Below are 13,493 nucleotides of genomic sequence, written 5' to 3' on the forward strand. Positions count from 1 at the left end.
TTGTACGAATGGTGAATTTTTAAATGTAAAATGACGGTTCTGCTGCACGGAGGGATAATCCACTTAATGGTGTATTCCAGTGGGAGTATCCCTCTTGTGCAGCAGTGCCTGATGGGAGAAATGTCCAGAATGTTAAGTCCCCCATGTAGTCCCCTACTGTATTACCCCTGCTATGTCAGTAAGGAAACCCCTTGCATGGGGACTTGCATAAATACTGGAAGCTGTGAATAAAGACCTCAGTTGACTCCCAGAACTGTGTTTCGTCCGGTTACTGGGGGATTTGGGACATTGCCTTACTTTTCAGCGCTGACTGTGGATTTACCTTTAATACCAGCGGAGATCGTGGGATTTAATATTGCCGCTCCGCTACAGTCAGCTTTGGTTAAAATAACTGAAGTTTATGGGAAACACATTCAGCATTTCACAAAAGGTTATATCAGCTGTATTTGGCTGTCTTTTGGTGCAACCAAATTTCCTTTACTTGACCTGTAATCCCAGACCCCCTAATGTAAGTTACCCCACAAATCCCCCTCTTAACGTGTAGAGTCTTTTTTGCCTAAAAAGCCTAGAAGTCTGTGTGACCCTAAGAGTTTCCCACCTATTAACTGATGCCATGTCTTTTCCAGTACGCCAGTTACTGCAGAGTGGATTCAGCCCTAATCTGTTTAACGAGGACGGTCTGACGGCGCTGCATCAGGTGAGCTCTTTACTTACTTTACATAATGTGAAAGGTGCTATCATACACCACGCTGATTTATGTACTCATTGCATTTAGCCTGGTTCGGGGTGGAGGGTGCATTCAGAGCGGCCAGGTTTATTGTACCTCACTATTTTACAGTGTTCCCTGCCAGCCATGCATTATTAATATTCTCAATAACTAGTACATTAAATGCTAAAACTGTATTAATTACACTTGTAGCGGAGAGCAGTGGTAGCAGGGCTTCTTCTCCGCTGGTTACTCCAACAGCTACTCAGGAACAGGCTGGAAACTTTAAGACAGCAGCCATAATAATATATCCCATCACCCTTCCCAATAACTGGACGACACTCACTATTAGTAGCAGAACTGAACTTTTAATGGCCGGGCTGGCCTTTTATGCAGGTTTTGCCCCAAAGGTTATCACCCAGGTGGACCTTGTGGGGCACCGATAAAAATATACATCCACCAATAAACACAGAGTCAGGTCATAAGACACTCCCATACATTACACACATTCCCTCCCCCCTGCTCAGGGGATAATTGAGTTCATTACGGTATCAACTCAATTATCCCAAAACAGAAAAATCATACTGTGGCGAAACCAACCTCGCCACTGGGCCCTGGAGAAGCCTGTTTGCTAGCCTCCTACCTACTGACTATGGCCCCTGGGTTATTTGGGGCATATTGTACTGTATATTGCTGCTACTGGCCCTTTTAACAGCATCTATGGACATATTGGGACTTTTGGGACTACTGTCCCTTTAAGACTGTGCTACATATTCTAGTGTACTGCCTGTAATATTATATGTGTATTTGTGTGTTAAGTTTAACCTGGGATATGTATGCAGCATTCAGCTGATTGTTCGGTAGAATCACTCCATTCATTATATTGAGGGAAACTACCGAACAACCAGACCACCCAGTACTAAGTGTGCCTCCAATTACAGTTTGCAACAATGTTGCAAACGGGTAATTGGCAATCAGTGTAATGTATTCTTTGTCCTCTGGGTGGCCGCCATTCGGGAAACAAAAACGTGGCGGCGGCCATCTTAAGCTACCGAACAGCGGTGTTTTGCCGTCGAGTGTCTGGAACTAAAATCGGACACTTGACTAGGCAAACACCGCTGAGACCTCCATACTTCCAGAAATTCGGATAGAAACTACCGAATGACCCGCCGTTCGGTAGAAAGAACCCCACAAACAAGGGAATTCATTCAAACCCTCTCCAGGCTCTATAACACAGGAAATTCGCCTGTTTTCATTCCCTTGTTTGTGACCGACCGCAGGGCCAAAATGCATGGAACTGTTTTCGGATACTTTACCCATGCGGTCGGTCAAATCTTTGGAACCCCATATCTCACGAACCGTTCATCCGAATGACTTGAATTTTGAATATGTTGTCCCTCTGAATAAGGGCTATCCAGCGATGCTGGATTTAAAGGTATACCCCCTGTTTTTGGGGTACATCCAGGAATTGGGGAAAAGTGTGTACTGTATAATTGAGTTTAATGTTATCTGAGGGGAGGGGATGTGTGGGCTGAACCATGTATGTGATTGGTTATTTTATGCCTCCCCCTGGGTGTGGCCTGTATGTGGATTAGTGTAATAAAAGCCAGGCTGGATGAGCCAGTCCAGAGTTCCTGTTTTACCCTCAAAGTGATGTGTCGTCTCATTATTGGGGGGAAGGATTTATTGCATGCTGTTCCAGTTGACTGCTAGGAGTACAAGCCTATTCGTATGGTTCCTATTCAATGGTCTACAGCATTCATATGCTTGGGAGAATTTAAAAGGTTTCTCGGATTCGGTGATTGTGGTGTCTGCCAGAGTGCTTGGAGTCCTCAGGAAGCACTAGGAGCATCCATTAACGGAGGTACCAAGTCGGGGTGCCAGGTGATCCGTTACATTGGTGGCAAGCGGTGGGATGGCGTCCTAGTGTGAGGTAAAGCAGCTCAGAGACACTGTTTGGATTTACAAATTGAGGGCAACGCTAGCAGTCGTGCAGCGCCCCTGGGAGCAGACAAGTATGGGAGGTTCTGGCTCTGGAGATGATTGGCTGGCCGAGGTGAGGCAGCGAGTGGCCGAGTATGGGGATGATATACCCATGGAGACACGCCGGGTGATCTGGAACCAGGTCATGGCTGAGCGAAACATAAGGCTGGACCGAGAATTCCGGTTGGCGAAAGAGAGGAAGTATGCTCAGCAGCAGGAGCGTTACAGCAGCCGAGTAGAGGCTGCATCCGAGGAGGTTAGCCGTCTTTCCCTGAGGCGGCGGGAGGAACCCGAAGTGGGGGTCCTCATAGACTGGTCCTGTGAGGAACCACAACAGGCAGGTAGAGATGGGACCAAGGTCTCTCCACCGGGATGCTGGGCAACCGGCCCAGATCCCCAGCAGCAGCCAGAGTTGCCAGGTGGGGAAGCAGGTGGCCCTTACTCACAAAGGTTGAGGGGCCTCACGGATTGGTCCTGGGAAGACCCACCGATGGCAGGTGGAGATGGGACTGCGGTCTCTCTACCGGCCCTACAGGGATGCTGGGCAGTCGGCCCAGATCCCCAGCGGCAGTGTGCGTTACAGGGAGCTGAAGGTGCCGTTCTTGCTCCCCAGCGGCAGTCTACGGTGCAGGGAGAGGAGCCTGTTATCCCCTCTCCCCAGCGGTTGAAGGTGTGTAAGGGAGAGGAGTTTGTTATTCCCTCTCCCCAGCGGCAGCACAGCTCACCAAGGGGAGACAGTAAGCCCCTCACCAGCGCAGATGGGACCGTGGTCTCTGCGCCCTGCCTACAGGGAGTACAGAGGGTCAGCCCTGCTCCCCAGCGGCTGAAAGTGTGTAAGGGAGAGGAGTTTGTTACCCCCTCTCCCCAGCGGCAGCTTAGCACACCAAGGGGAGACAGTAAGCCCCACACCAGCGCAGATGGGACCGTGGTCTCTGCGCCCAAGCTACAGGGAGCTGAAGGGGCCGTCCTCCCTCCCCAGCGGCAGTGTGATTTGTTGGGAATTGGGAGCCCAGTCTCCATTCCCCAGCGGCAGGCTGAGTTACAGGGGGCAGAGGTAGTTGGTCCTACCCCCCAGCAGCAGAGTGATATGCCGGGAAGGCAGTGTGAAGTGCAGGGAGAGGAGAGCAGCGTCCTCCCTCCCCAGCGGAAGGCTGAGTTACAGGGGGCAGAGGTAGTTGGTCCTACCCCCCAGCAGCAGCGTGATTTTTTGGGAATAGAGAGCCCAGTCTCTATTCCCCAGCAGCAGGACACTGAATTGGGAGGAGAGACAGTCGGTCTCCCTCCACAAAGACTGAAAGTAGGCATGGGAGAGGAGATTGTTACCTCCTCTCCCCAGCGGCAGATCATCAATGGGCAGAGTGTTCTAATGGGAGAGGAGATTGTTACCACCTCTCCCCAGCGGCAGATCATCAATGGGCAGAGTGTTCTAATGGGAGAGGAGCTGGTTACCACCTCTCCCCAGCGGCAGCTTAATGTACCAGGGGGAGACTGTAAGCCCCACACCTGTGCAGATGGGACCGTGGTCTCTGCACTTCCAGCACAGGGGGTAGGGACGGTCGGTCCTGCCCCCCCACAACAGGGCTGTTTAGCCAAAGGGAAGACAGTCTGTCTCCAGCAGCAGAGCTGTGTAACTAAAGGGGAGACAGTCGGTCTCCAGCAGCAGAGCGGTGTAACTCAAGGGGAGACAGTCGGTCTCCAGCAGCAGAGCTGCGCAGCTAAAGGGGAGACAGTCGGTCTCCAGCAACCAGGCTCCAACCAGACTACTCCTGTAGTAGTGCTGGCACCAGGGCAGAGTACCGCTGGTCTCTGCCCACTCAGCAACCCACCAAAACAGCCTACCAGTCCCCCACACAGCCGGGGTGAGGCACCTGGACCTGGACAAGTTTTTCCATTACTCAGGTGTAGTAACCATTCATTGTGGGTGGACTGTACTGCTGTTTCTGTTTTGTGGGTGGGCTGCTGGACTAACAAGGGCACTGACCGGCAAGAGGTCAGGTACCCTGTTAGTATGTTTGGAAAAGGGGAGAAATGTGGCGAAACCAACCTCGCCACTGGGCCCTGGAGAAGCCTGTTTGCTAGCCTCCTACCTACTGACTATGGCCCCTGGGTTATTTGGGGCATATTGTACTGTATATTGCTGCTACTGGCCCTTTTAACAGCATCTATGGACATATTGGGACTTTTGGGACTACTGTCCCTTTAAGACTGTGCTACATATTCTAGTGTACTGCCTGTAATATTATATGTGTATTTGTGTGTTAAGTTTAACCTGGGATATGTATGCAGCATTCAGCTGATTGTTCGGTAGAATCACTCCATTCATTATATTGAGGGAAACTACCGAACAACCAGACCACCCAGGACTAAGTGTGCCTCCAATTACCGTTTGCAACAATGTTGCAAACGGGTAATTGGCAATCAGTGTAATGTATTCTTTGTCCTCTGGGTGGCCGCCATTCGGGAAACAAACACGTGGCGGCGGCCATCTTAAGCTACCGAACAGCGGTGTTTTGCCGTCGAGTGTCTGGAACTAAAATCGGACACTTGACTAGGCAAACACCGCTGAGACCTCCATACTTCCAGAAATTCGGATAGAAACTACCGAATGACCCGCCGTTCGGTAGAAAGAACCCCACAAACAAGGGAATTCATTCAAACCCTCTCCAGGCTCTATAACACAGGAAATTCGCCTGTTTTCATTCCCTTGTTTGTGACCGACCGCAGGGCCAAAATGCATGGAACTGTTTTCGGATACTTTACCCATGCGGTCGGTCAAATCTTTGGAACCCCATATCTCACGAACCGTTCATCCGAATGACTTGAATTTTGAATATGTTGTCCCTCTGAATAAGGGCTATCCAGCGATGCTGGATTTAAAGGTATACCCCCTGTTTTTGGGGTACATCCAGGAATTGGGGAAAAGTGTGTACTGTATAATTGAGTTTAATGTTATCTGAGGGGAGGGGATGTGTGGGCTGAACCATGTATGTGATTGGTTATTTTATGCCTCCCCCTGGGTGTGGCCTGTATGTGTATTAGTGTAATAAAAGCCAGGCTGGATGAGCCAGTCCAGAGTTCCTGTTTTACCCTCAAAGTGATGTGTCGTCTCATTATTGGGGGAAGGATTTATTGCATGCTGTTCCAGTTGACTGCTAGGGGTACAAGCCTATTCGTATGGTTCCTATTCAATGGTCTACAGCATTCATATGCTTGGGAGAATTTAAAAGGTTTCTCGGATTCGGTGATTGTGGTGTCTGCCAGAGTGCTTGGAGTCCTCAGGAAGCACTAGGAGCATCCTTTAACGGAGGTATCCGGTCGGGGTACCAGGTGATCCGTTACACATACTTTTCATACTTTTCTGGAAATACCCCCAAAACATATCCTACATTCATACATCCAACATCCCCTGATAGCCCCGATCTGGGGGAGCAACATACTAAAAAATCACCCAGATCGGTTCAGGGGTTCGAGAGTTTTATGGAGGTTTTAGTTTTACTTACCTCGGCACATGTAATTCGTATGCTAAGATGGCCGCCGCCACGTGTTCGTATGACGAATGGCGGCCACCCAGGGAACACCCAGTTAGTTTGTGCAGTTGGCAATTTAAATAGTGTGAACCAAGTTAGGGAGGTCAGCAACTGTTTTCGGCTACCCAATTGCACGAACACCGCTGACCCGTACCTGCTACCCTACTCGACACTGCGGCTGGAGACTAAGTCCCGTTCGAAGATTCGAACACTCGTTCGAATGGGACTTAGTCATTTTCTCGGTGTAAAATAGACCGACCGCACAGCCCAAATCCATGGAACTGTTTTGGGCAAGAAAATGTGCTTGTGGTCGGTCAAAAGTGACTTATACCTATCTCCCGAACGACTGAACGGATTCGAATGGTTTTTGGATATGTTTGTATTTGGAATGTGCTGATTAATAATATGTAACTGTTATTAATATTGGATGTATGGTTTTAGAGTAATGAAAATTGGGTAAAAAGTATGTTTAAATTGTACGGATAATTAGGTTACCTCTCAGGCTAAGGGGAGGGAATCTGTGGGATGTAACCATTGTGTGATTGGGTAATGTTTAATTGGATGTGGGCGTCTTCCTTGCAGGGGAGAATAGCATAAAAGCAGAGTGTGTGTTATTAAACCTTAGTTCTTCTTGACCCTCAACACGTAGTCTTGTCTCGTTATTGGAGGGGACAGCTATATTCACTATGCTCTGCATACTCCCTTGAGCTTTAATCACTTAGCTCTTTTAAGAGCTTGTTCCTGTTACGCTTTCCTTGGATTCTGGGCAGGTTATTACCCAGAATCCCTGGCTGCAGGGGGAGCTCTGTATACTGTGTGATTATGGGGTAAGGCGGGTTATTACCCAGAATCCCTGGCTGCAGGGGGAGCTCTGTATACTGTGTGATTATGGGGTAAGGCGGGTTATTACCCAGAATCCCTGGCTGCAGGGGGCGCTCTCTATACTGTGTGATTAGGGGGTAAGGCGGGTTATTACCCAGAATCCCTGGCTGCAGGGGGCGCTCTGTATACTGTGTGATTATGGGGTAAGGTGGGTTATTACCCAGAATCCCTGGCTGCAGGGGAGCTCTGTATACTGTGTGATTATGGGGTAAGGCGGGTTATTACCCAGAATCCCTGGCTGCAGGGGATGCTCTGTATACTGTGTGATTATGGGGTAAGGCGGGTTACTACCCAGAATCCCTGGCTGCAGGGGGCGCTCTGTATACTGTGTGATTATGGGGTAAGGCGGGTTATTACCCAGAATCCCTGGCTGCAGGGGGCGCTCTCTATACTGTGTGATTAGGGGGTAAGGCGGGTTATTACCCAGAATCCCTGGCTGCAGGGGGAGCTCTGTATACTGTGTGATTATGGGGTAAGGCGGGTTATTACCCAGAATCCCTGGCTGCAGGGGATGCGCTGTATACTGTGTGATTATGGGGTAAGGCGGGTTATTACCCAGAATCCCTGGCTACAGGGGGCGCTCTGTATACTGTGTGATTATGGGGTAAGGTGGGTTATTACCCAGAATCCCTGGCTGCAGGGGAGCTCTGTATACTGTGTGATTATGGAGCACTCTGAGGCATGTGGATATTTTTTCTTAAAGAGACACTATAGTCACCCAGACCACTTCAGCTCAGTGAAGTGGTTTGGGTGCAATGGCCCTCAGGTTTTAACCCTTCAGATGCAAACATAGCAGTTTCAGAGAAACTGCTATGTTTACATTTGGGGTTAAACCAGCCTCTAGTGGCTGTCTTCCGGACAGCCACTAGAGGCGCATCTGCGACGCTGGAGTCATATTATGCCTCCATCGCGCAGAGCTTCCATAGGAAAGCATTGAGAAATGCTTTCCTATGGACGCTTTGAATGCGCGCGTCGGCAGAGGGAGCTGACGTCGGCGGGGGAGGAGAGGTCACCAGTGCCGGGGGAACCCGGCGCTGGATTAAAGTAAGTGGCTGAATGGGTTTTAACCCCTTCAGAGCCACTGGAGGGGGACCTTGAGGGTGGGGGCACCCTCAGGGCACTATAGTGTCTGGAAAACCGCTTTGTTTTCTTGACACTATAGTGATCCTTTAAGATTGTAACCATTGCGTTGCTCTCTGTAGGCAGCTCTTAATCCATTTGTATTTTCCACAATTTTGGAAATGAGGTTAAATATTTTTACATTGTAAGTGGGGGGATATGATTGCACTTGATAAGTCTTTCTGTCCCACCTCCCCTGTGTCCTGTGTGTGTCTGTCACGTTCCCAGAGCGATTCTTCTGCATTTCAATTTTTGTTAAATTACTCAGTGCTTTCCATTCCCCTCTGTGTCCTTTCAGCACTGCCTGTCTACTTCCACCCCCGGAGCTTCCTTCCCGGACACACTCCTTTCCTTGCTGTTATATGTGTGTGTGTGTATTTATTTATGGAGATATATATATATTATACAAGATCCGGCACTCACAGAATGCAATAGTCTTCTTCAAAAACAGCTAACCCAGATACAAATAATGGGGATTTAGTTACATTATATGATCATACATTACATTAGCCTGCCACAACGTCATTGTACCCCATTCTTGGCAGGTCCTATCCTATTAGCAGCCTAATGCTTGCTCTTATGAGATGAATCCACTTACTGGGGAATTTCTCCTCCTGGGACTCTCTGCAGTACAAGGCTAAATAGGATCCTGGAATGGGGCACCTGTGACAGGGAGGGGGGCAAAACCGGGGAGATGGTCTGGACTCCAAATATAAATATATGAAACCAGGAGTAGTAAAAAGACAGGCAAGGCTGCGCCAATAAAACAGTAAAAAAAAAAATATATATAAGAGAATCAACGTTCCAATAATAAGGGTATAGTCCACTGGAATAAATAGTCAGAAATAAAAGTCTCACTAAAATATGAGGATAGGGTGGGGGTGAAATCCTCAGGAGTTGATCCGTCCGGATGGTTAAAATATCCGTATACGTGGAGAGACAAAGGGGAGATACAGCGACTAATAGTGCAATATGCCAAAATCCAGGGCTAAAAAAGAACAAAAATAGGTAATACACTCACATTGAAAAGAGCTATACCAGCTCAGGGATGGAGGGCGTATAGCGGTATAATCCCCACTTAGCGGATATGCAGGAGTGGTACGTCCGTCAATACAGTCTGGGTATCCAAGGCTCCGACAGGTGATAAAAAGACAACAATAGTGCTCTCAAAGTGATAAAAAATGAGATATAAAATAGATAAAATTATACTCACAAATATAGAGCAGGAATTACTGCTCTATTTATAAAGCATTGGTGGAATGACCCCCACCTCGGATTTCTTTGGGTACAGGAACAAATAGAAGTTTGCCAGGTAGAAAAAATTAAGTATAAAAAACATTAAAAAAGTGTGTAGCAGAGTAGTAGTATAATCCACGGTATCTCCTCTGGTAGTCAGGAGTCAGCATGCAAAATACAGGTAGCGTAGTAGTAATCCCTTTTCCCAAGAACTAGGGAGTCAACTGAGCCTTTATTGCCTTGTCACCATATTTATACAAGTGCCCATGCAAGGGGTTTCCAAACTGACATTGCAGGGGTTTTTCTCAGGTGGACTGTGTGGGGAAACTGACCATACAAGGCTATTTCCCATCATGCCCTGCTGAGAGATAATCACCCAAGAATATATTGTTAATTGGATTATCTCTCAGTACACCCAAATACCCCATTTCACACAAAAATACATAACTTGTATAATATTCGTTAGATTTATCCGAATGACCTCTCGCTGGATAGCTGCGATCTGAGCGCACCATCTGGTGAAATACCGCTCAGATCCATACACTAGAAACGAAAAGCCATTCGAATGATGATTTTTACACGAACATACATTGCAATGGGATAATGGACTGGGGACGTGAATTTACCGAAATAATATTTTATCCGAACGGCATGGAAGTCCAGCGGTGTTCGTGAAGTCGAGTAGCCGATTTTAGTTCCAGGCACTCGACGACCAAACACCGCTGGGCTTTCGTGTGAAAAGATGGCCGCCGCCACGTGTTCGGCATACGAACGGCAGCCACCCGCAAAACCAATTAATTGACTGTAGATACATTGTTGCCATCGGTAATGGGAGACACACGACCCCCTTGTGAGGTCTCCCATTCGGTAGTTTGATTCGTTTCCCGAACAGTGGATCTCAATACAGTTCGTGAAACTACCAAATGAATGCTTGCGGCTTTCGTGCTGCTAGCATACGAATGCTCCCTACCGCAGACAAAGAAGAACACAGGAAAATTAACATATTACTCAGTCTTTTGTGTCCCAAAGTGGCTAGGTTTGCCACAAAGTGCATATAAATTACAATAAAAGAAAAGTTGGTACAACTTAGGTAAAAGACTTTTATTGCTAAAATACACAATTTAAAACTACTCCGTGTTCTTTGAAGGGTTGGACTGGTCGGCCACAAGGTGCTGCCCCAAAATAGTTCCACAGAAAACAAGGCAACGGCCGGCCGGGGCTCTCACACGAACACCAACGAATGCTCCTTCTGGCTGTTAGAGAGCGAATGCTTCCCTGTTCGGTAGTTCATGCCTCCCGAACACCGTTCTCCTAACTGTTTGGGAAGTTGGACGGGCAGCGGTACCAGTTTCCCAGGTGTTCGCTGGGACACAAATCAGAGTTAAAGTTCCATGCATATATTATATGGTGCTGCTCTCTCTCTCTCTGAGTCTGCACTCACCTAAACATGCATACATTATATGGTGCTGCTCTCTCTCTCTCTGAGTCTGTACTCACCTAAACATGCATACATTCTATGGTGCTGCGCTCGCTCTCTCTCTCTCTCTCTCTCTCTCTCTCTCTCTCTCTCTCTGAGTCTGCACTCACCTAAGCATGCATACATTCTATGGTGCTGCTCTCTCTCTCTCTCTCTCTCTCTCTGAGTCTGTACTCACATAAACATGCATACATTCTATGGTGCTGCTCTCTCTCTCTCTCTCTCTCTCTCTCTCTCTCTCTCTCTGAGTCTGCACTCACCTAAGCATGCATACATTATATGGTGCTTCTCTCTCTCTCTCTCTCTCTCTCTCTGAGGCTGCACTCACCTAAACATGCATACATTATATGGTGCTGCTCTCTCTCTCTCTCTCTCTCTCTCTCTCTCTCGGAGTCTGCACTCACCTAAACATACATACATTATATGGTGCTGCTGCTCTCTCTCTCTCTCTCTGAGGCTGCACTCACCTAAACATGCATACATTATATGGTGCTGCTCTCTCTCTCTCTCTCTCTCACTCTCTCGGAGTCTGCACTCACCTAAACATGCATACATTATATGGTGCTGCTCGCGCTCTCTCTCTCTCTCTCTCTCTCTCTCTCTCTCTCTCTCTCTCTCTCTCTCTCTCTCTCTCTCTCTCTCCTCACCTAAACATGCATACATTATATGGTGCTGCTCGCTCTCTCTCTCTCTCCCTCTCTCTGAGGCTGCACTCACCTAAACATGCATACATTATATGGTGCTGCTCTCTCTCTCTCTCTCTCTCTCTCTCTCACTCTCTCGGAGTCTGCACTCACCTAAACATGCATACATTATATGGTGCTGCTCGCTCTCTCTCTCTCTCCCTCTCTCTGAGGCTGCACTCACCTAAACATGCATACATTATATGGTGGTCGTGGATGGCATGGAACTTTAACTCTGATCTGTGTCCCACACCTGGGAAACTGGTACCGCTGCCCGTCCAACTTCCCAAACAGTTAGGAGAACGGTGTTCGGGAGGCATGAACTACCGAACAGGGGAGCATTCGCTCTCTAACAGCCAGAAGGAGCATTCGTTGGTGTTCGTGTGAGAACCCCGGCCGGCCGTTGCCTTGTTTTCTGTGGAACTATTTTGGGGCAGCACCTCGTCGCCGACCAGTCAAAACTTCATTCCAATGGCGCTTCTAAACCATCTGATCACTATTTAGAGAGAGTGGGCGCAGACCCCAGGTATTCGTGATATAACTTTTGTGGGGTTCCTATGTTGTTATAATGTATTTTTAGAGTGATTTATGATATTTTCTATGTTTTTCTGTAACTAAGACATAAGTTAGTTTTATAGTTTTCTCACTCAATTATCTCTCAGAAACAGAGACTCCTGGGAGCAAAACCCTTGTATTTATTTTATATGGAGACCCCATGCTAGGCATCAGTGCATAAAAGCCGTGTGTGGCCAAAATAAAATCAGTTGACTCCCAGAACTAGGTGTCCCCTAGCGGCTGGGGGGAAAAGGTATTTGAGTATTACTGTGCTTCTTTCAGCTTCGAATAGCGGAGATACCAAGTCGTGGTATCGGAGCTCCGCTACAATTTATATTTAACATTTTTCAAATTACATCATAATCCAGTTCAGGCAAGGCACAGCCCGGCACAGAATGCAAATAAAGAGGAGAAATAGAAACATTGTATTATGTTTTATCCTCTCTGTATGCTCTCTCTATGCTGCCAGGTGTAAAGGGTGGAGCTTATAACAATGATTGACAGGGAGCTAAGATGGAGGTGGCTCTCTCTATACTGACTGCCAGGTGTAATGGGCGGAGCTTATAACAATGATTGACAGGGAGCTAAGATGGAGGTGGCTCTCTCTATACTGACTGCCAGGTGTAAAAGGCAGAGCTTATAACAATGATTGACAGGGAGCTAAGATGGACGTGGCTCTCTCTATACTGACTGCCAGGTGTAAAGGGCGGAGCTTATAACAATGATTAAAAGAACATGTACCAGTGTATACACCTCCCCAATGTGGTCACAGCAAAAGAAAGGAATAATATTACCAATATATAACTTGACTGTAATACAGACAGCGTAGAGTTTGATGGGGATATGGACTAAGACAAGAAATAAATAAAAAAACAACATAGTGCAAACTGTATAATGACTGATAGAAAGTAAATGAACATATGACTCTCACTCACATGCTCCAGAGCCGTACCAGGCTCTGTAGATCAGGCTCAGGGGTGCCAAATACTGGCTAGCGATCCAGATAATTCAAGTAAATGGGACTCCAGAAATGAGTACAAAATATTTATTGTATAAACCCAAAACAATCAATGATGTAACATGAAACAAAATTCCACTTACCCCTATTACTATAGTAGCCCAGAGTGAAAGAAACACATAAAATGACATAACAAATGTTATAGATGCAAGCAGACGCGTTTCGGCTAGCAGCCTTCCTCCAGTGAAGCACTGGAGGAAGGCTGCTAGCCGAAACGCGTCTGCTTGCATCTATAACATTTGTTATTTTATGTGTTTCTTTCACTCTGGGCTACTATAGTAATAGGGGTAAGTGGAACTCCAATTTT

At 47.4% G+C, this 13,493-nt stretch overlaps 1 protein-coding gene across 1 annotated transcript in view; it reads left to right on the top strand.

Annotated features, from left to right (window-relative positions):
• PPP1R16A (protein phosphatase 1 regulatory subunit 16A) overlaps positions 1 to 13,493 on the top strand; it is a 91,734-nt gene that overhangs the window by 34,137 nt on the left and 44,104 nt on the right. The window contains exon 2 of the mRNA XM_063450932.1: positions 627 to 697. Coding sequence (XP_063307002.1) covers positions 627 to 697 — 71 coding nt within the window. The remainder of the gene's footprint in view (positions 1 to 626; positions 698 to 13,493) is intronic.

The sequence above is a fragment of the Pelobates fuscus genome, chromosome 4, assembly GCF_036172605.1.
Source record: "Pelobates fuscus isolate aPelFus1 chromosome 4, aPelFus1.pri, whole genome shotgun sequence".
In the NCBI taxonomy this organism is placed as follows: domain Eukaryota; kingdom Metazoa; phylum Chordata; class Amphibia; order Anura; family Pelobatidae; genus Pelobates; species Pelobates fuscus.